Source organism: Pterocles gutturalis, unplaced genomic scaffold (genome assembly GCF_000699245.1).
Source record: "Pterocles gutturalis isolate BGI_N339 unplaced genomic scaffold, ASM69924v1 scaffold18781, whole genome shotgun sequence".
NCBI lineage: Eukaryota > Metazoa > Chordata > Aves > Pterocliformes > Pteroclidae > Pterocles > Pterocles gutturalis.
The window spans coordinates 37,291-57,736 of NW_010098285.1; the positions used below are offsets into that span (position 1 = coordinate 37,291).

Here is a 20,446-nt window from a genome sequence, read left to right on the forward strand (position 1 = left end):
TCGATGCATCTGACACATCAAAGTTGACATGGTTCAGTCACTGTCATCCATGCACGAGATTCCAGCATGAACCTAAAAACAACGATGCAACAACTGTACAAACACGCCGCTACGCCGGATTCAAGTTACAAACGCAGACAAGAAGATTGAGACCCTTGCTTTTAAGGATGTATGACCTTAAACGCATGGAATAACACTCGCGCATAATTTCCAGATTTTTTGCATGCTATCGACCAGATGACAAAAGCCTCCAGAATTTAACACTCCAACTCACAGATGGGATTTGCAAGTAAGGGAGAGAGCTGGGTTAATCAAAAGGATTTGTCCTTCAGGGTTTTGGATGAGCCAACTCATCATAAGTATTAAAAAGAAAAATAATAGCAAATAATAAAACAGAAAGAACAACTTAATGTCTGCATGGGGAATCCCCACATTCCAGGTTAGGAAAAAACAAAACCAGAACAATAAATATTTTTAGTCTCCTTATAAAATCCTAGATGAGAAACTGAAGTTCAGCAACTGATTTTAAGAGGGAAGCTAAAATAAAAGCCAGGTTTATGAATAATGAACACTCTTGTCACGCTGCTAATTACTCCCTGCATCACTAAATCTCAAATTGTGGTGCATGGACCCCAATTTAGATTCACTGAAGACTTCTGGTGATCCATGGAGAGCTAGCAGCTATCATGAGACTGGCTCCACCTCCTTGCTGCAAGCTACTATGACAGGTGCCCATGTTCTTCATTATTACGAAGAGACTTGAGGCCCTTGAAAGCAGACAGGAGTTAAAATAAAAAACCAAACAAAAAACAAAACAAGAGCATGCTGCTGCTGCTATGCAAGGGGAGCATGCAGAAGTGTTGATCAGAAAAGACATCAGCTCTCAGTAGAAATATTCCTCCTCCACTTTGGTTTTCCATACTTTGTACTTCTGCATACTGCAGCTCAAGAAAGGTCCGCAATGCCCAAGTCTCCCAACTCAGAGAAAGGCTACATCCTGGCTGTGCCAACAATACATAATCTGCTGGCAGCCCAAGACCTGCTTCTGCCTGTGCTCCAAGCTGGATGGAAGTCTTAACGCCACGGGTAGCAAAGCACCCACTGCAAGACAACAAGCCCTTCTGTGAGGCACACTGCGTGTAGCTCAGGCTTCGTGCCCTACTAATACAGCGGAGTCTGCTTCCAGCCAGCTCTGAGCGTGGGCAGAGAAAACTAGTGTCTGCCTGCGAAATACCATGTGTACATATATTCTGTATCACACAATTTCACTTTTGATCTGTCCGTAACTAACTCATAGCTATAACACCACGAGTGTTGCACAACTCTCAGGAGTATTTCCAGGATGAAAGCCGCAAGTACACATTTGTGTTTCACACTTAAAAAAAAAAAATAGTAAAAAAAAATCCCCCAAACATACAGTTTGGGGACTGAGATCCCCTGTTTGAATTTATTTCCTCTGAAACTGAAAGTTCAAATTAATATTGAGAAACATCTCATGCTCTTACAGTCACAAATTAATGCATACCATGCTATACACTGCAGAAAAAGCTGGGTCTGTCCTGTTTCTGAAAACATGTCACCTTATACTGTCTTCAAACAGTAAGAGAATTGGACAATACTTTTACTTCTTAACCCAAGTCCTGCTGATATCTTTCAAATGGGTCAACACGCAGCAAACAAATTGCAAAACAGTCACCAATTCATCAAGTAGTATTTTATGTAATTTAATTTTATTTTTTTTAGATTTCTGACAGAAGAAGTAAACACTGTTCCAGCAAAATGTAAATATTCCCTAAAGTGAAAGGAAGATACTACCCTGCCCAAAAATTATCACACATCATTATGCTATGTCCCAAAACATGATGAATAATGTGTGTGGGTTATTATATAACAGTAGCTATTGTATGAACACATTAGGGAACTGGAATTGTTCTGTAGCCCTATTGCTATCACAGACGGCATTTAAGAATATAATTTAGTAAATAGCCAACATAAACATACCTCTGGTGCAAGATACTCTGGAGTGCCACAGAAAGTCTTCATTGTTGCTCCATCCTTTATGCCTTCTTTACATAGTCCAAAGTCTGTTATTTTTATGTGTCCATCTTTATCCAGCATAAGATTTTCCAACTGAGAGGAAAATCCAAATGAAAGACATTATTACATACACCACTCCAGAGCAAGGCAGTGAAAGACATGAATTTCTGCAGATCAGTTTTCAGCCCTGTTCTTGCTGGGGTCGGAACCATAGTAGCTGGCAAAGCATGCATGATATAAATGTGCATTTATATCATTTTCCTAAGTTCTTCAGGGAACACTAGGTACCTAATTTGCAGTCTTTGGGTAACCAATCATATATACAGAGAGAATTCAGAATGTAGACACTGTATTTATGCTTCTACAATATTATCACCAAGAGAACACCAGTTCTTTTAAAAATATATTAAATATTCCCCCTCACACAACTTCATCCCTGCTTTTACTCTAAGTGATTTTATGAAATAGTCTGTATCAGTACAGGATAGCAAATGAAAAAAAAATCAAACACGAGGCTAAGGAAACACTTCCAAAGAGACTCTGTACATGCATTAACACTTTATACATTTACTCAGCAAATGGTATTCATCTTAGCCTGCGCAACTAATTTTTGAGAAAGCCATCCTGATTTCAGGACAGAGTTTCCACTGTGTATGAAATAAAACACACTTTCAAAGGAATTACGGTGATATGGGAGACAAAATCCGAGCAGGAATCCCAAAATTATTTTGACATAGCCTGGAAACATTACAGAGCATGCTTCATTTTAGATTGCTCCTAAACGAACTACCAGTACCCCCTCATCCTCTCCTCAAAACACTTCTCAGGGAAAAAACATTAAATGCTATTCTTGCATTATCCTCAAGAATTTCCCCAAGTTTGTTTGCCTGAGATTTCTTTTTGGTTGTTTTCTTTTTTTTTTTTTTCCCCTTCTGTGCTCACCAAACAAATAGGCAACTTGAAGCTTATCCAATATTCTAACTGCAAGCAGGTACTATGAAGATAGTGCTGTGCAGCACAGTGCAAGGAAGCGCAACATCTACACAGTATGAATTTGCATCTATCTGATGAGACCTGGGATGAAGAGCCCAGGACTATGTTCCACCACACAGAAGAGCCAGCAAGGTTTCTCTTAGAACACAAGCAGGCAAGTGAAAATGCAACCCAAGTAGCTCAGTACCCCTTAAAATTCTCTGAAACACTGCCAGAGTCCTGATAAATGCATTATGTTTTAGACTATAAAAGTGTTTAGACATCCTGTAAAGTCAAGCCCAACAGCTGCAATAACTGTTACGTTAGAGTTCAGTCAGGAAAGGCTTTCTTATTTCAGACTCATTTGCTTTTTGTGACTAGCAAAAAAAACCCAAACCCAAAAAGCCTATGAAATTATTTTTCTACGTACCTTCAAATCTCTATAAACCACATTCTTCTCTGAATGCAGGTAATCCAGTGCTGAAACAATCTCAGCTCCATAAAACCGAGCCCGGTCTTCAGAGAAGACACGCTCTCTTGACAGATGGAAAAACAACTACAAGAGCAATAGTTTGTTACCTTTCAATTGAACATGTTTCTGAGTTTGTCTCACATTTCGCAGGCCATCCTGCTTGGAATGTGATATTACATAAGAGGAAAGCCCTTCCCATCCTCAGCCAGCTGTGTTCCCAAATGTGTTAAAAAGCATCATAAATTAAATGACTAGACAATTATATCTCGTATTCACAGATGCACACTGATAACCAGTTTGTGCTGCACATTCTTGTACGTACAGAAAATTATAAAAGCTCATTTTGATTGAACTACAATTACATATTAAAACTACAGCTTAATGCACAATTTAGAGATGTTAATATTCCAACTTTTCCTTCTTGACTAACAGTAGTTTGCCATTTCTAATTCTCCCATTAAAGTAACGCGTGCTCATGATATTCATTAAAAAGTGTTAAAAGTTGTCTGATGAGCAACTAGAAAGCAACCTTGCCTTCTGAATTACTAAATGTCAGATTGCAATATGTTGCTATCATGTAAAATATTAACCTATACCCAAAACCTCTGTTCTCTGAAAACAGAGTTAAGAAAATTATGAGTCTTAATATTAGTAAACCTGCAAACAGCTCTGTTCAACTGGGACAACTTGGATTAATTAGAACTGCAAAGATGGGCCTTAGCTACATAATATCAAGCAGAATTAGTAGTAGTGCAGAAAAATCCCAACGTACTAAACATTATTATATTTCTCTTACCTCTCCTCCATTAGCATACTCCATAACAAAACACAAGCGATCATGTGTCTGGAAGGAATACTTTAAAGCCTGAAAGAGATTTAAAACAAAACTTAGAAGACAGATCACATTGACAGTTACAAAAGTATTTTAATATATTTTCAGAAACATAAGACAGACATGAAAATCCTATTTTAGTGGACTTTTTCTCCTTAGATCTTACATAATATACTTTCCTGTTGCAGCTGATCCACCACCGACTTATTTCTTTAAATAAATTAAATGAAACATTAAAACAATCCCTTGCAGAAGCTATCAGGAACACCTATAATGCTGTGAAACAAACTCCTGGCCCATTAAAAGTACAAAACGTACTAATCGTGGCTCTGAAGTTTCCTCCCCAGGCCAGAAGCTCCGACAATTTCACCTCACAGACAAGAGGCCACAACCAAACCCCAGAACACAAGGTTTTACCACACTGGCTACAAGGCCTCTGATATGAAACACATATACATTTACAAAAAACAGCCCCCTGGTCTCTGCCCTGCGGCCTGCAACTGCTTCCCGTTGACAGCCTGCCAGAGGATTGAGCAATGCTGTCAATACCAATTTGTGAGCAATTCACAAAACCAGACCGGATGGAGGGTGTGATGGAGCATCAAAAGGTGCCTTTATACAGTCCTGTCACGTGGATTCCTGTGTCAAGAGTAGCACCAACTTGTTTGCCACAGTCTTAAGTTTTTTGGTCACAACCCAGTCTCGTAGCTGACTTCCTTCCCAAGACAGCCCTTGTTTTGGATATTTGGGTTTATGAAATCATTAAAAAGAAAATACTGCATATGATATCACCGTCTTCATCACTAAGGGTGGGATTTTTAAACAAGTCATATTTTTGCAGAGAAAGGGCGGATTGGATTTTAGACATGTCAACAAACATTTAGTGATTATACCCACTACAGTCAATATTTACTTCCAGAGGCCATGCTTAAAAGGTCTAAATTCCAGCTAAGCCCTTGTGTACCTGGACAAAGGAAGTAACCAGGATCCCAGGTCTCTTACAGGGCTTAAGCAGTTTGAAACAATTCAGAGCCAACTTGTAATAAATAGTAGAAACAAAATCTTGAGGTGGAATTGGAGACTGCTGGTGCTGGAGGTCTACACTGAGAGTATGATTTGATTTCACAGATAAACCAATCCAAATGGAAAGTAGTGGATAAAGCATGGTCCTGCTCTTCCCTGCCCCATCCCACATCCTCCCACCACTATCCTTCAGCTGGCATTACCAGTGCTCTGATTCCATACTGAGCTGTTTCTGGGAGCGTAAAAAAACAACAAAGAAAGGCAAAATTAAAGGGTTTTCCCCCCACCATTATCTTCCTGAACTTGTTTGTCACAAGATCAGGGTCACCCTGATCTCTGCTACAAAGAGGAGACCAAGCATTTGGAGGACAAGGAAAGCAGATACTTCTCTCAGAGATAGCAAGCCATTAAATGGGTGAGCCATAAAGTCAAACCACACCCTGAAACACCGTCTTCAAGAGGTACTGAGGACCTGCTCTGCAAGAATCAAAAGACTTAAAAAAGCATTTTAATTTGTGCTTCCCAAAAATGGAAGGGTACAAAAATACACAGCCACTTGGAAAGCACAGATCTCACATGTATTATATAAATAACAAAAAATAAGGAAAGTCTGGGTTGTCATGATGTCAAGTTACACCCAGCAGAGGGAGAAATGCTTACTGTTAAGAATGGATGCCGCGAGTTCTGTAAAACACGGTTTTCTGTCAGCGTATGTGCTACTTCATCCTGAAACACAAGTAGAAGGAAATCAGCAAAGTTATTCCCCAGATCAGGGGCCCATTTCAAACACCAATGGAGCAATTATTTACAAGTTACTCAGAGGATCCTTCGCATGACTTCCCTAAAGGCTGTATCAAGGGTGAACCACATTCCCAAGTTTCCCATTTACTCACCTTTGCTACAATAACTTCCTTCTTCAGAATTTTCATAGCATAATACCGTCCAGTTGCTTTTTCTTTAACTAAAATGACCTTTCCAAAAGTGCCTTTTCCCAGTAGTTTAAGGTATTCAAACTCATTCATGGTCTGTTAATGACACAGACAAACAAAAACTGAATTACATGAACTAACAAGTATATCATTCTCAGACTAGAATTTCTCATTCACATGACAATGCACTGCGTATGTTGCATATGTGGGTTTTTTTAATACTTTTGCTTAGTAGAAATTATTCTTCCATAAAAATAAATACCAGTGCACTCCCAAAGATAATCAATCAAACTATTTAGAGAAAACTGTAAGCTTTCAATTAACAGAACACTCTTCCACATGACTCAACACTCAACTGTGCAAATACCACACAGCATATTATTATTAATCCATACGCATTTTAACCACTTTGTCAGTGCAGACATTCACTAAAAGGCACGTTTCTCTAATTCCAGGGTTTAAACCCAGACCTTTTTTCCAGTGTTCCCCAGCTCTCTAGGGGTTCAGCTTTCCTGTGCTTCACGGAACAGCACCAAAATGCACAGACAAAATGACTGCCTCATAGATTAGCCATTTGTTCTTATTTATTTTGCCATTAGGAAAAATGTTGGGGAAAAACCAGAATCTGTTGCAGGCTGAGAATAGTCTCCGTACTGTCATATCAAAGACCATTGCCAACACGGCAATAGTAACACTTATTCAGCCAAAGACTACTGCAGCCTTGATTGGTGGAAAATTTTAAGAGGCTCACAAGAGCAGATTTTCTCAAAATTCTTCCCTAGAGCTGTCTGAGGAGACTTTCTGCTAATTGTTCAATGCAGTTGATGCCAGAACCCCAATAATAATTTTGGTTATCCTCACTAACATGCCCAGAGACAGTCAGTGCCTTAGAACATGTGTATTTGACCAAAGAGATGATTTGTGCATTTCAATGAAGAGCTGCTCAGCCAGAGCCATATCTGCCCAGTCAAGGCCACAGAAGGCTAATGACAGCTACAATTCAGTAACCACCCACACCAGTCCAAAACCACTGACATGACACAAGACTGGCACACATACTTAGTGATGACAGTGGTGGGTGACTATCTTTCTTCTTTAAAAACATCATTGGTTTTCCAAAAACTCAAACAAATTTATGAAAGTGATGACAATGGTGAAATAAGGACACAAAGAAGTGCCTTGGTACAATCCACAGATACACCATTCACATGCGAGAAGGTTCTATCAAATCTTTCTTTGGATTTGGAAAGAATAGAAAATGGAAACTCAAGCAGGAGACCACAAGGGGGTAGAAAGAGGTGAAGGAAGGTTAAGACGGATACCTAAAACAGCTCCACAGGGCAAAGACCTCCTCTGGCACATAATCCTTTCACAGAAGGCCACTGCTGAGCTGGCCTTGTGCCTTCAGACGACGCTGTGCCTGATGCAAAAACCTGAGCTCTAGGAACACTATGGACAGACACCACAGCAACTGTCTGGGAGTTAGCCTAAAAACTTAATTCAGAGCAACAAAATGCACTGGACTCACGCTAGGTCCTGTGAATCCACTGGAATATCTTTGCACCAGACTGCAAAGAGTTTACACAGTCCCGCGGTCCAGCAGGAGCTATGATTTCAGGCTCTGTACCACAAGAAAATAAGCAAACCAAATCCAGACCTGAGCTGGCCTTGAAAGCCATCCAGTGAGGACATCTGAACTCAGAACTCCAGTGGACCCACACAGGCTTTGCCTGGTACCTGCTCAGCTCAGACAGTTGTTTCCTCCAGAAGCTGCATCTAGAACCAACTGCGTGATTGTTAAGGGAACAGACGTGTCCTGATGGCTATTTCTTGTCTACATTTGAGAAGACCTAAAAAATATTGTTATTCCTGCCATGCTCACTTACCACTTTGTGTTTTGGCTTTGTCATAGAAACTTCCATTTCTTCAGCACCTGAATTATCACTGGGAGAGCCAGATCTAAAATCCATCATCTCTTCCTCTTGTTTTTTGAGGCTGTCTGCTACTGTTTGGATGGCTTTTGTCCATTCTTCCCTGGCAAAACATAAGCAAAGATATTCGTTACTTGTGACTTTAGATCACCATCTGCCATGGCAAGGGTCACCCAGGAATACAGAGCAACTAAAGCTCTTTGATGAATCACTGCAACATACAATGAATTATGTGCATTTTTAAGCATGGTAAAAAATGCATTTTTAGGAGCACTTTTGACATACATCTTTATTAATCGTACTAGAATCCAGAGACAACTGAAGTCCTCCCAGTTTGGATACAACATCAGGCTTTTCAGACAACAAAATTTCTAATAAGCATTCTGTCAGCAGCTCAAGATTTGACCTGGTGATACAGAGATTTACATGACAAAACCAGACTTGCCAAAACCAAGAAGCAAAAGGCTCCCATGCAGCACAAAGCAATTAAACACAGCTTCTCCATTCCTACGGCGCACTGAAACACATATATCCAACTGCTGGGGGCACTATGCCACCTCTTCGCACATATATCCCAAATTTTAATGGCAAGGAGTGTTCTAGGAAAAGATATTAAAGCCCAGGATACTTAGGTTATTCCTCTGTTGTAGAGATGATGACAGCAGTACAGCAGCTCCTGTGTAAAGTAAAACTCCTGTGTAAAGTAAAGTAAAGCAAAAGCAGTGACATTCTATCTTAGGCACAGGTCTTGGTTGCAATAAGGTTTCCACAGCTGTTTGAGCAATGTGTGCTCTAATACTGACCCACTGATCCCTGTGGAGACCACTTCCACTCCAGTGTCCTTTGGGAAATTTCACCCCTTTGGAAATTACTGAAGTGAAAGTTCTTGGCCTTCATTTAATTGCCAATTTATTGAACATAAAGCATACAACTCATAAGGGTTTACAGGGATGGGCTTTAAAGTAAACAGGGGCTGAAGACATGTTCAGCGGACTATGTGAATTTACCACGTTTTACTGCCTTTTGTATCTGTAGGGAACGGGACACTGTGGTTTAGTTGACATTTTTTGGGCACTGGCTACACTTTTCTCCCAAGGACATCTCAGGTAAAATACTTTGCTACTACAGTAGGTACAGGAGCCAATGCTGAACACTCCATGTGCAATCTGCAGTGAAGCCATGCCACCCTAATCAACGTCATATTTTTCACTGGTTCTATGAGATTATACAGGGAAATAACAGGTTAAAAACTAAAAATTGTATCTGAACATGTGAATTTCAGTTTGTGATGGGTGGAAGAGGCAGATCATTCCACAGAGACAGCAAAGTCCACTAGAAAAAGTACCCAACACAAGATTCTAATAAAAACTGCATTAATTACGCATAAGAACTTGCCCACCCTGTGCACTTTTTATTTTGTATTTTGTCTGAACAGGCACTATCCAGCCCTGTCTGGGGCAGCAAGGTAATGCTAAACATTCTGAACATTCTCCCTACGTTCCCAGCAGAGACTTCTTCATTCGCCATCACAAACACATTCCTTTATTTGCTAGTAATTTTTCTTATTAAAAACTACTACAAAAAGAACTTTATCTTCTGTATTTTTATCTCTCCATCTCTCTCAAAAAACAAATGTTGCTATTTAAGACACAGGGAAGTCTAAAGGCATAGCTACTTTCACATCACTTTTAAGGTTTGTTACTGACTTCGTTAAGATCTTGGCCCTCCTGAAGTGAATCTCTTTGATTTCTGGGAGACCAGAATTTCACCCTCAGCTTTTATGTCTCAAGCGTACACAACAGAGGTGACTAACACCGTGAGCCCTGAAGTGTCACAAAGCTGACTTAATTGGCTAGGAGGGAACAAAACAAGACTGAAACACAATCTTCCCCCAAGTGGAAACTGTTATTCATTCCCTTTAGGGTCACTGACACGAAGCTACTAAAGGAAACAAGGACCAGTTTATTTTTCTTTGCTTTTAATTTGATTTCACCTTCTTCTGATCATTGTAATAGAATCAAAAGCAACAAACCAGACCCTTTTTCAAATAAGTGCATGCAAAGGCTACGAAAGAAAAAAGCAAAGAATATTAGGTAGAATTTGCTGATCTTAAAAAGAAACATGTGCCAGTATCATATCTAGGGAGGACAAGGGTTTTAAAACACCCCTTCCCCTAGGGCAATGGTACTGGAATAATTTGAATTCAGTTCCTGAAGAGCAAGTAAATATTTAAGTACTCCGCAGTTGTAGAATAGCTACACTGGGAAACTGTTCTCCCAGGAGGTAAGAGATCAATTCTCCAATGATGAGAGCACAGGATGCGTGCTCTTAGCTTTGTTTCCTAACAGCTGAAACAGAAATCTGCACCTGCAGCAGATAACTATCACCTTTATTATCTAATTTGCATAAAACATTAGCAATCAGCAATGATACAACTAATTTTTTTCCTTTAAAAACAAGGTGTCTAAAAAGGCTTTAAAAGGTCAGTATTTTGATACAACCCAGCTTTGCCTGAATCTCTATTTTACTTGGGCTCATCCTTCCAGAAGCTCCCAGGTCAGAAGCCCTTCACTTCACATACCACAACATTTCCAGAGAGAAACGAACTCTGAGCTTCCAGAAATAACTACCTGTGTGCTGGTACACACCTGCACCTGTCCCTTTTGGATACCCAACCTAGCAACATTTTACTTACAAATACTACTCAAGATCCACTCTCTGAAACCCCTGTTAAGGTACCTTTAATACTGGAACATGCACTAAAACTGAGCTGTTCAGAAACTGTCACTTTTCAGTCTAGATTTACATCATCTGACAAATAAGAGCTTCAGAAAAAGACTTGCTATTAATGCCGAACACTTGCATCTGCTTTTGCAAGTAGTTTATGTATTAAATATGAATGAAACATACCGCTCCTCTGGAGTCTCCACATGAAATGTTCTTTCAATTACTGTGGTCCACTGGAGGCATCTAATGATAAATGTGTTTGGTTTAGGTCGTTCTGTCTTCATCAGCTGGCACTCTACCACAATCAAGGAAGAAAGAGTCATAGTACATAAGCAGGTTTAAACAATGATTTGTCTTTATTCTTATCTAGCAAACTGTTGCAATTAATCAGCCACAGAAATCTCTGTAAGTACTTCTTTAGGAGACTTAAGACAATTTACTGTGTTGATGAAACCAATAAATAGCTTGGGAGATAGTCATCTAAGCAGCACCGAAATCAAATTTTGCTTAGACAGGCTCCCCATTTAGTCTGCCCAGAGAGGTAAGTACAAATGTGATGTGACGACACAGAAGCCATTCAGATTCAGGTCCTACACGCCAAAGGTCATCCAGAGCAGAGCACACGGACAAAGTCAGCTGATAATGCAGCAATTACATCCACTGAAACTGAAGCCAAGCCCCCACGTTCCCTCCCTTTGACTTTCCCGACATAAAACCCCGTCCTTGGCTTTTAAGGAGTTGTTAGAGAGCGTGTTTGGTCATTTCACAGCAACCTGACAAAGATTAGACTCAGCATTTCCATTCCTCAAACACTAGAGGGAACATCAAACTGCAGAGGTACCCCCAGAAAAGACCCTGTTCAAAACGCCTTTGTGACAGCTGCGGCAGAGTCGGATGCTGTACGGACACGCAGCTAACAGCTTCCATCACTGCTGGTATTTAAGCACAACCTAAAAAGGCTAGAGAAGTATAGCTACACGAAAAAACACCACTTCCTTCATAATAATAGTCTTTTGAGAGCTGAGCATTATATTTTTTAAAAATAACACCTACTATTTCAGACTTCATAGGCTGTTACGAATATTTATCTTTCAAATTTGGGCTTGAAAATACACCTGATGAAGAGTATGCTAGCTACACTAAAAGAGAAGACCTGAAACCCAAAAGAAAATCAGTGAAACAACAGAAGCCAAAACGCCACATTTTTTCAGATTTATATTAATAGAAAATATAATGCTAATTAAACAGCTCCTGTCAAAGGAAAGTCAAATTAAGAAGCCAAGTGAGCAGGGGAGAAAGGGAAAAAAAAAAAAAAAAGGAGAGATAATTGGTTTTCTTTTCTTACATTAAACTCTTTTCCTTGCAGTTAATGAAACCACAAGCTTGCTATTATTTGGTCTTCAGGTTCTAAATCAACTTCCAAGTAAATAAAAAGGCACTACGAAGACAAGAAGAAATTTCTGCTTACTGCTACAGCTATGAACATCCTACCATCAGCGATGTGCAAGCCGAGGACAGAATCCAGCCAGAATAACAGTGCACGTTACTAAGGCTACACTGGTATCGTTAGGTTAATTTTATTATTGTGAACATTTAGAATGCTCAGTTTTAAATTCAAACTCTTAATTAGCACCAAGATAAAATATTTACTGCCAGTGTTTTTGGGAGCCGTATTTCTGGCAATATATTTCATGCCTCATTTGCTACTGGAATTATAAGCTTTTCAATGAGTAACTTTGCATTTTTCATGATGAGAAAATCTTATTTTTCTTTAATAGCACGCTGAGGTTACACTACATCCTAATAAAGCACTGCAATTAGATTAGAGAAAGTTTATTAATGAATCATGAAAAGGTTTTAGTGTGCTAAACGGCACTCCTTCATTCACCGAGATTAAAGAACTTCCACAGAGTGACGCAGCCGTGCTTGCAGAGCGCCACATTTAGCCTTCCAGTGACCTCCATCCTCTTTTTGCAGAATGGCACCTAGGGCCGAACACAACTGCACAAGCTGGCGCAGGCCAGTAAGCCCAGTTTTGACAAATTCAACTCAAGAGATCTACCCGGATTGCCCACCTTAACTTAGCTGCTGTTCTTTTTTTGTTGTTGTTGTGTGTTTGCTCTGTCTCCCATTTTTGTCTGCTTAACATGATTAGATTAAGGCTGGGGCTGTCCTCTATGAGCCTGCACAACAAAGCTCTAATGGATACTGGATTTGGCTGAAGACTCGAAGAAGAAAATCAGGCTATTTCTAACCTCGTGCTAATCCAGAGATCTTCTCCTCTACTTATCCAGAAGCGCAACGTGATGAAGAAATACACTGAGAGGTTTTGCTTACTTTTTTAAAACAGCCTTTAGATTCACATTTAGTACCTCAGAGTATTTACTCTGAAGTAGCAGCACAGATATTTAAACTAGCCATGAACTCTAAACTTTAACCATTTAATTTCAACATAATAAACCACACAAGGCATTTTTTGTCATTCAAGGGGACCAATTAAACAACAGCACTTTTCCCCTAAATCAGCACTGTCCATTGATATTTGTTAAGCTTGCTGATCCAGCAATCTTTAAGGCATACAGCAAGATGAATAATAGAGATTTGTCAGTTAATAACCACTATAATTCAAGTATGTCACATCGAAGTGTTTTGTTTAGTGAACAATATGCTGTCTAATTACCCTGCTCAATCATAACAGCACATATCAAGAAATACAGAAGGCTTTATTTTTAAATTGCTTTACCAAAGTGCTGTACCATATAGGTTTCAGAAAGTTTGACACTACCACGTAGTTCTCCCAATATACAACAATTGCGTGGATTTCATCAGCAAAACGATGAAGCAGTAGGTTTTTTCTTACTTTTAAAACTGCCTCTGTGCTCTTTACGGTAGTTGGCAAGGGACAGAAGCACCAAACCTGCCTTCTATAATCATGTACCACAAACACACACCACTACAGCAGAGCATAGATACAGATACTGGGTCTGATTCATGGCATGTTTGGGGGTTCTGCTATAAAAACATTCACACTTCAAATACAGGCTGAGGGTCGCTTACCCACTTTGAAGACAGTTTTTGCTGTCAAACAGGCACACCTAAGTATTCCTCGTTTGCAACAAAGTAAGTACTATGAACAGCAGCCTTTAAAAATGATTTAAATTGCTCTAAAGAACCTCTTGATTCTTTCCTGGCATTTGGTCTTTTAAAGTAAGTAGGACAGAGAAATTGTTCCTAACAGGAATAGACACCAAGGCATTCAAATGTAAATTACCATTTTGTATTTGAAAGACACTTAGTATTATCCAAGTGACTTTATAAAATGTCACAATATTTGCTTCCCCAGCACTTAAACTAAAAGGCAGATTATTTGCGATGAAAGTGTCAAGCTCTGCTCCCTATGTAATGACATCACACTTTAAAACAATAATATCAAGGAAGAATCCTTCAAATCTTTAAGGAAGGGGATAGGGGGAAAAAAAAAAAAAAAAGAAAAAAAGGTAAAGTACGCAAGAAGAATTATGAATAAATAAAACTCTGGAAAAGCGAAAAGAAGTATTATGCTGAAGTGCTCTTTTTCTGGTAGCACCACTGGACAGATTCGCCCCCAAAAAGCTCAGCATGGCAAAAGGGAGGAGCTGGGAGCCCCGAGTTACAGACCTGGACCAAGGTGGCCCCTAGTAACAGCAAAGAAAATATACCCACTAATCTGGCCATCCCGTGCCCTCTGAGAAATGCCTGACTGCACACACACAGTCCCAAAAGGAGCACTTAGATTGTTGAGCAATTATGTTTTCAGCTGTACGACAAAACTACCACAGCCCACCCTCCTTTTTGACAGTCGGTGAAATAATCCCTTGTTTCTAACAGGAATAGCCTCTCCTTCCATGTGGTTTTTCACAACATACGGCTCTTCTGAGCTATATGGTTTTAAAGGCTTATAACCTAATAGGCAGACATACATGATAATCCAAGATTACGATTGGTATGAAGGCTACTTATCTCGCAGGTTTACAACACAGGCTCTATTGGTTATTTATCTGCAGGGTCTCTGGAGCAGAACTATTTAGGCACAGACTTTTTTTATTGCTTCTATCTTACTAGTGGTGAAATACAGAACACGAACACAAATATGGCTCAAAAAAATCACAGTTAAATGCTCATCCACCACCTTTCAGAAGTTTTGCTATATTTGGTTGGGGTTTTTTTTAAGCAAATCACCAATAGGTAACTTCCAGGCAAAATAAACTCCTTAAACATATCATTAAATTACAAACATAGATATATAGCTATATTAAATGGAAAATTAGTTGGAGAAAAAGGCACTTCAAAAAAAAAGTGAGCCTCTCCTTACCCACGGGCGGGCCCTATAAGCAAGCTTTCAAAGATGCATGATCAAAACCCTCACAGACTGAAAGGAAAAGGCTTGTGCAGAGAATAAAGAGACTGTTAAGCACATGGAAAGCACACTCTGTATTTATTGCTAATACTTTCTCATACCTGTTAAGTGAAAAGACAAAACAACATTGGATTTTATCTTTCACGTTTTTCTCCTGAATTATTTCCTACCTCTCATGAGTTGACAAAATCACTTAATATGAATTTTACACTACCCTAGTCATGAAAAACCTTTTATTTGCAAAGACAAAAAAGCCTACGTTATCTTACAACAGAAGAGGGTAAAGATTCTAATCAGAAACACGGGACCACTTCCAAAGAACAGACTGGCAGAGACAGCCTGTCATCTCATTAAAAAAAAACTAGTTCACTAATTAACAAAAGAGTCAAGGCTATCATAGTCCCTTAAAAAAAAAAAAAAAAAAAAAAAAAGAAAAAAAAAAGAAGAATAATTTTTACAAAACATTTAAGCTAAATTCCCCCCACCTTTCACTGGCAGGAGTTTCTGTAGGCTGCCTCTGCAGCACAAGTCTGAGTTCTGGCCTGAGCCTTCCTCCAGAGACAGCTTGAGTTCACTCATGCTAAATCGCCGAGTTAACCCAAATGTAGTACCAAGCAAGCAGGTTCACAGGGAAAACTTGTGGTGCAAAACACATCCAAATGATACAAGTGTGAAGGGTACCCAGAAGGAAACTGCACATCAGGTGCTGGCAGCACTGCATGCCAGCACCAACATGAGAAATTAAATCCTGGTGGGGCAACAGCTGCTTCAGTGAGCCCAAAACCACAATAATGACTCCTAGCAAGGAGGCCTCCCTGTCATCATCAAAGCCTTCACGACCTGCCACCGGTTCACTAGGCAAGAGCCAATGCTAGGAACATCCTTCCACCCACCACCCTCCCTGCAATCCCTCTCATAGGGGCTACACCTTATTCTATAGGCATGTGTTGCGTGTTTTTCAACAATGCTCCGATACCATGGTAACAAATTTGTTTATCTATAAATGCCAAGACTGATGGGCTCAATCTACCAAAAAAAGCAACATATTCCTGTTGTGAAAACCAATTTATGTTAATGCTTTCTGAAGGCAACTTGGACAAAGAGAAGGCAAGGGAAACATCTTTTTTTTTACTCCTTAGGACTGAGCTGCAGTAAATAATTATTCCAAGTAATGCAGTTAGCAACAGGATGGAACTGTCCTGCAGAAAGTACATTTGCTAAATAGCCTCTGGCTACAGACCAAGTAATTAATTAATTTATGAATTAATGGCTTTTGCTGCTTTCCTTTACCTTCTTGATCTATAAGAAGATACCAGTCTAAAGAGGAAAGTACTGTATCATTACCAAAATGAAAATACTATGACAATTCTCACTCTAAAATGAGACAAAAAAACCCAAAGCGCTTTTGGTTTCCTGCACAGAGGCCCTGGGCAACAGCATGTCCATTATTTATTCCCATCATCAGTCAGAACAGGTGTATGTTGTTACCAGTGGAAAAAAAAAAAAAAAAAAAAAAAGAACATTTGCATTAATTCCTAGTGCTGCCCAGCCCTCTTCCGGGCCCAGGGTGCTTCAAAATAAATCTGTCTGCTTAAAGGTCAACTACAAAGATGAACCCCATATATTTCAAGCTACCCCGTACCGAAGAGGGAAAGCCTCTACCCTTCTCTCTGCAGAATTTCATTTCCCCTAGTCACCAGGATCACAGAACAGATCGTTGTTAATAGCAGGTGCCACAATGATCTATTTTTAAGTGGTGGAACGACATACAGGCAGATCATGAGACAGGAAAGATTAAGAACAGGAGAAAATAAAAGCTGGAAGTATACAGCATAAGGTTAAAAACATGAGCAAGAAAAGGAAATTATCTTCAGAGCCTTCTATCACATCCTGTGCTGCAGCACCTGAACAAAGTCGGAAATGTTTGCACAGGACAGAATGCAGAGGTTAGGAGATGTTATTATTTCCAAATCCTTTCATTGGCTCTAATAGAAGAAATATGGTTTTGTGTTCAAAATTAAGAAAAACTGAGTGTCTTTCACTAAAAGCAGTGCTCACTCTGTGTTCTCTTATGCTAACGATTAAATAACTTCGACCTACATCAATGCCACTTGAATCCACATCTGGTGGCAGAACAGAGGCTGAAATGCTTCAGCTGTGCCCATCTTCGAAGTACAAAGACACACACCTGAGTTACTTTTCTCTTTAAAGCAACTTGCTGAATAGCAGACATACAAAATATTAACAAATAAACCTGTTTTATTCTATAATCAGAAATGGTAAATTAGTAGAAAACTGCAAAAAAAGCAGAGCATCAAACCTCCACATCACAATCATTACTGAGAAACAGAGGGGTTTTTTTTTAATAATTTCAAATAAACACATTTAGTGTTTAAGTCCATTGGTCTGGGCAGATTTGAATGTTATTGATGCACCTTACTGGTACTATGATCACAAGAAGACATCAACCCCCAAACTGGATGAAGGAGCATGTAAAAAGCACTTACGAGCTACTGAGAAGTTATTTAAAGGTGTTTCCCGCTGGTCGACATCCTGCGGTCGTTCCTTGTAGCCAATGAACGTGCCATCGTTCTTTAAAAGAAAATACCGCGGCCTCCATGTTTTTATGTACTCTCCTGGAAAGGAAAGATGGGCAAAGGGAGAGAACATCAGAAAATACCCTGAAATACTGACATGTCAATATTTTTTTTTTCAGTATCAAAACTATATGTCATCCTGATATAGCAGTAGTTTTAAGAACATTCAGTTCATTCTGATACAAACAGTGGAAAAATACAGGCACTGAGTCAGATATTGCTAGCAATGTTAACCATAAAAATGGGACTTCATAATAGGTAAACAGCTATGTTTTTTCTTCCATCTACCCCGCTTTCCATTCAAATTCTGCAACATCTGCCTTAAATGCATTTTAAATTTTAAAAAAAATCAGAGCAGATGTCCTATGTATTATTTTTGCTATTGTCATTTTTCATACTGACAAGTGGAGAAATTTTTTTCATTTACATTTTGCAGCGCAAGTATTTTAAACAACAATGGGTAATTTACTAATTAGTCAACTGCTTTATCAAACCAACAGTCACTTTTAGAACATAAGAAGATAATTCTCTGCTTAAGTTACATAACATCACTCACTCCTCTCACAACATCTCAAGCATGAAACACGAGATGATATATCACAATATGAAGGGGAAAACACTGGGTGATCTATAGCGAACACAAAGATGAAAAAAAACATTTATTCCGAGATACATTCCACCTTTCTTTGTCAGAGAAAACATCCCTTGCTCACACCATGGTACTGCCCTGCAGAGGTGACAGTTGCGTGACCGCCTTACAGACATGTTCAACATCTCCAGCAGCAGAATAAAAAGAAAAGAGTTGACCAAAACCTCAGTTTTTTAATGGATTTACTCAGTTGGGCTTCAGGGAAGGAAGACAGGTTCCACCTGTGCCTCTTCTGGGTGACACTGTCAATGTGTGCCTCAGTTTCACCCCTTGCTTGTTGCCCCTGTTGTCTTCTTCTCAGCCAGTCTCTCCAGAACCTCAAATCACAAAAGCCTCACTCAAGGTGCTATTCTAATCAGCATACCAGCCACAATTCTCCAAGTTCGCTCACCTCAGCAACAACTGATTTAAAAAAATAAAAAAGAAGTGCTCACTACCAAGCACGCACAGCTGGGATGCAGCTGTACCCTCCTCCATCCAGTATGTTTTCTCACTTGTTTGTTCAACATCAGGGAGAGGACGAGGGAGCAGACAAGGAGCCAAACTTCTTTCGGGTCTGCTGCAGCAGGAGCACACCTGTGCACCCCACGAGACTGCCCCTGCAACGACTGGTACCCAGCACCGACAGTTTCATCTGCTGGTGAGCTCTTCAAACAACCGCCAAGAGGAGCAAGAAGAAAAGGCTCCCCAGATTTATTGGCTCTGGCAAACCTCTGCTGCTCTCCTCTCAGGCTCTGCTCACGCCCTCTCTTCCTGCTGCTCAGCTCTTCTCTGCCGGTAATTTCTCTCCCAGCGATGTGCACCCTGCCCCAGGAACTCCCCTGCAGCTGCTTTGCCTTATTCCTCTCCCCACAGACCTCCTCTCCTTCTGCAGTGCAGTTTCAACCTGCTTCAGGCACCAGCTGTGTCACTTCTCCATTCAGACTCATACTTTTCTCTCCTGCACACAGAAGCACAAGCAACCCCAACGCCCAAGCCATGCGGCCATGGGCACAAGCACCTCTAGCTGCTGCTTTCACCTGTTTAGCCCTCGTTAGGCTTTTACTTTTCTAATCTAAAGCAAAAAAATAAGAGTTAATGAACCAAAGGGGAGAGTCACACAGAGCTACCCCACCAAAGCAGCCAAGTCTGCAGAAAACATCCATTTGCACTGATGAAACGGGGCATGGGGCAAGAGATGAGAGAAAAAGCAATGAGCACAAACCCATTCAGTTACAGATTATTTTTACAGCTACAAGCATTATACTAACCTAATAAGGGGTTTACAAAATGTCATTGTTGCTTTAGGAATTTCAGAAGAAGTCACCTATAGCTGTCATGACTTAACATTTATAAGCAAGGCAGTAAATGTAGGGTTTGTTGCTGTCGTCTTTTTAATTCTGACCTTAATTAAAAACTGAAAACTTTCTGGGATCAGTAGGAGATTATGAAGCCTTTCACATTTAAATCATCAGTCCAACTCAACCCAGATCCATGAGATTACTCCAATCTCATTACTATTACACCACAGATGTGACAACAGGGACAAGAAGATATATGGCGTGGTCAGCCTAGCTCTTTGCCAAGAGGTTTGCCAGGTAAGCAGGTTGGGGAGGCGGCTGCCTGGACTATCATGATTTTGGAACGCATTGTTACAAAGCTACTCATTGGTATCTTCCTCTCTTGCATAAAGGAGACCCAGAAGACCTAGGAACTATCACATACCCCTTTATCATACCTGCACTTAGGACTAAATACAAATTGGATGGGACAAAAAAATATCTGAAAGAGAGTTTCCACTGCGCTTACTCCCTCATCTACACTACACGTCTTCCCTGTTGGTATTTACAGAAGAAACATTTATTTTTTGCAGATTCTGAAATTATTAGCTGGCTATTTTCA

General features: G+C 39.9%; 1 protein-coding gene across 1 annotated transcript in view; it reads right to left on the reverse strand.

Annotated features, from left to right (window-relative positions):
* Positions 1 to 17,953, reverse strand: part of AKT1 (v-akt murine thymoma viral oncogene homolog 1) — a 34,583-nt gene extending 16,630 nt beyond the window's left edge. Inside the window, exons 1-8 of the mRNA XM_010072493.1 lie at positions 17,827 to 17,953; positions 11,107 to 11,218; positions 8,152 to 8,299; positions 6,230 to 6,361; positions 5,997 to 6,062; positions 4,278 to 4,346; positions 3,440 to 3,565; positions 2,002 to 2,130 (exon numbers count right to left, since the gene is read on the reverse strand). Of these exons, the coding sequence (XP_010070795.1) occupies positions 2,002 to 2,130; positions 3,440 to 3,565; positions 4,278 to 4,346; positions 5,997 to 6,062; positions 6,230 to 6,361; positions 8,152 to 8,299; positions 11,107 to 11,207 (771 nt within the window). The 5' untranslated portion in view covers positions 11,208 to 11,218; positions 17,827 to 17,953. The remainder of the gene's footprint in view (positions 1 to 2,001; positions 2,131 to 3,439; positions 3,566 to 4,277; positions 4,347 to 5,996; positions 6,063 to 6,229; positions 6,362 to 8,151; positions 8,300 to 11,106; positions 11,219 to 17,826) is intronic.
* Between the last annotated feature and the right edge of the window lie 2,493 nt (positions 17,954 to 20,446).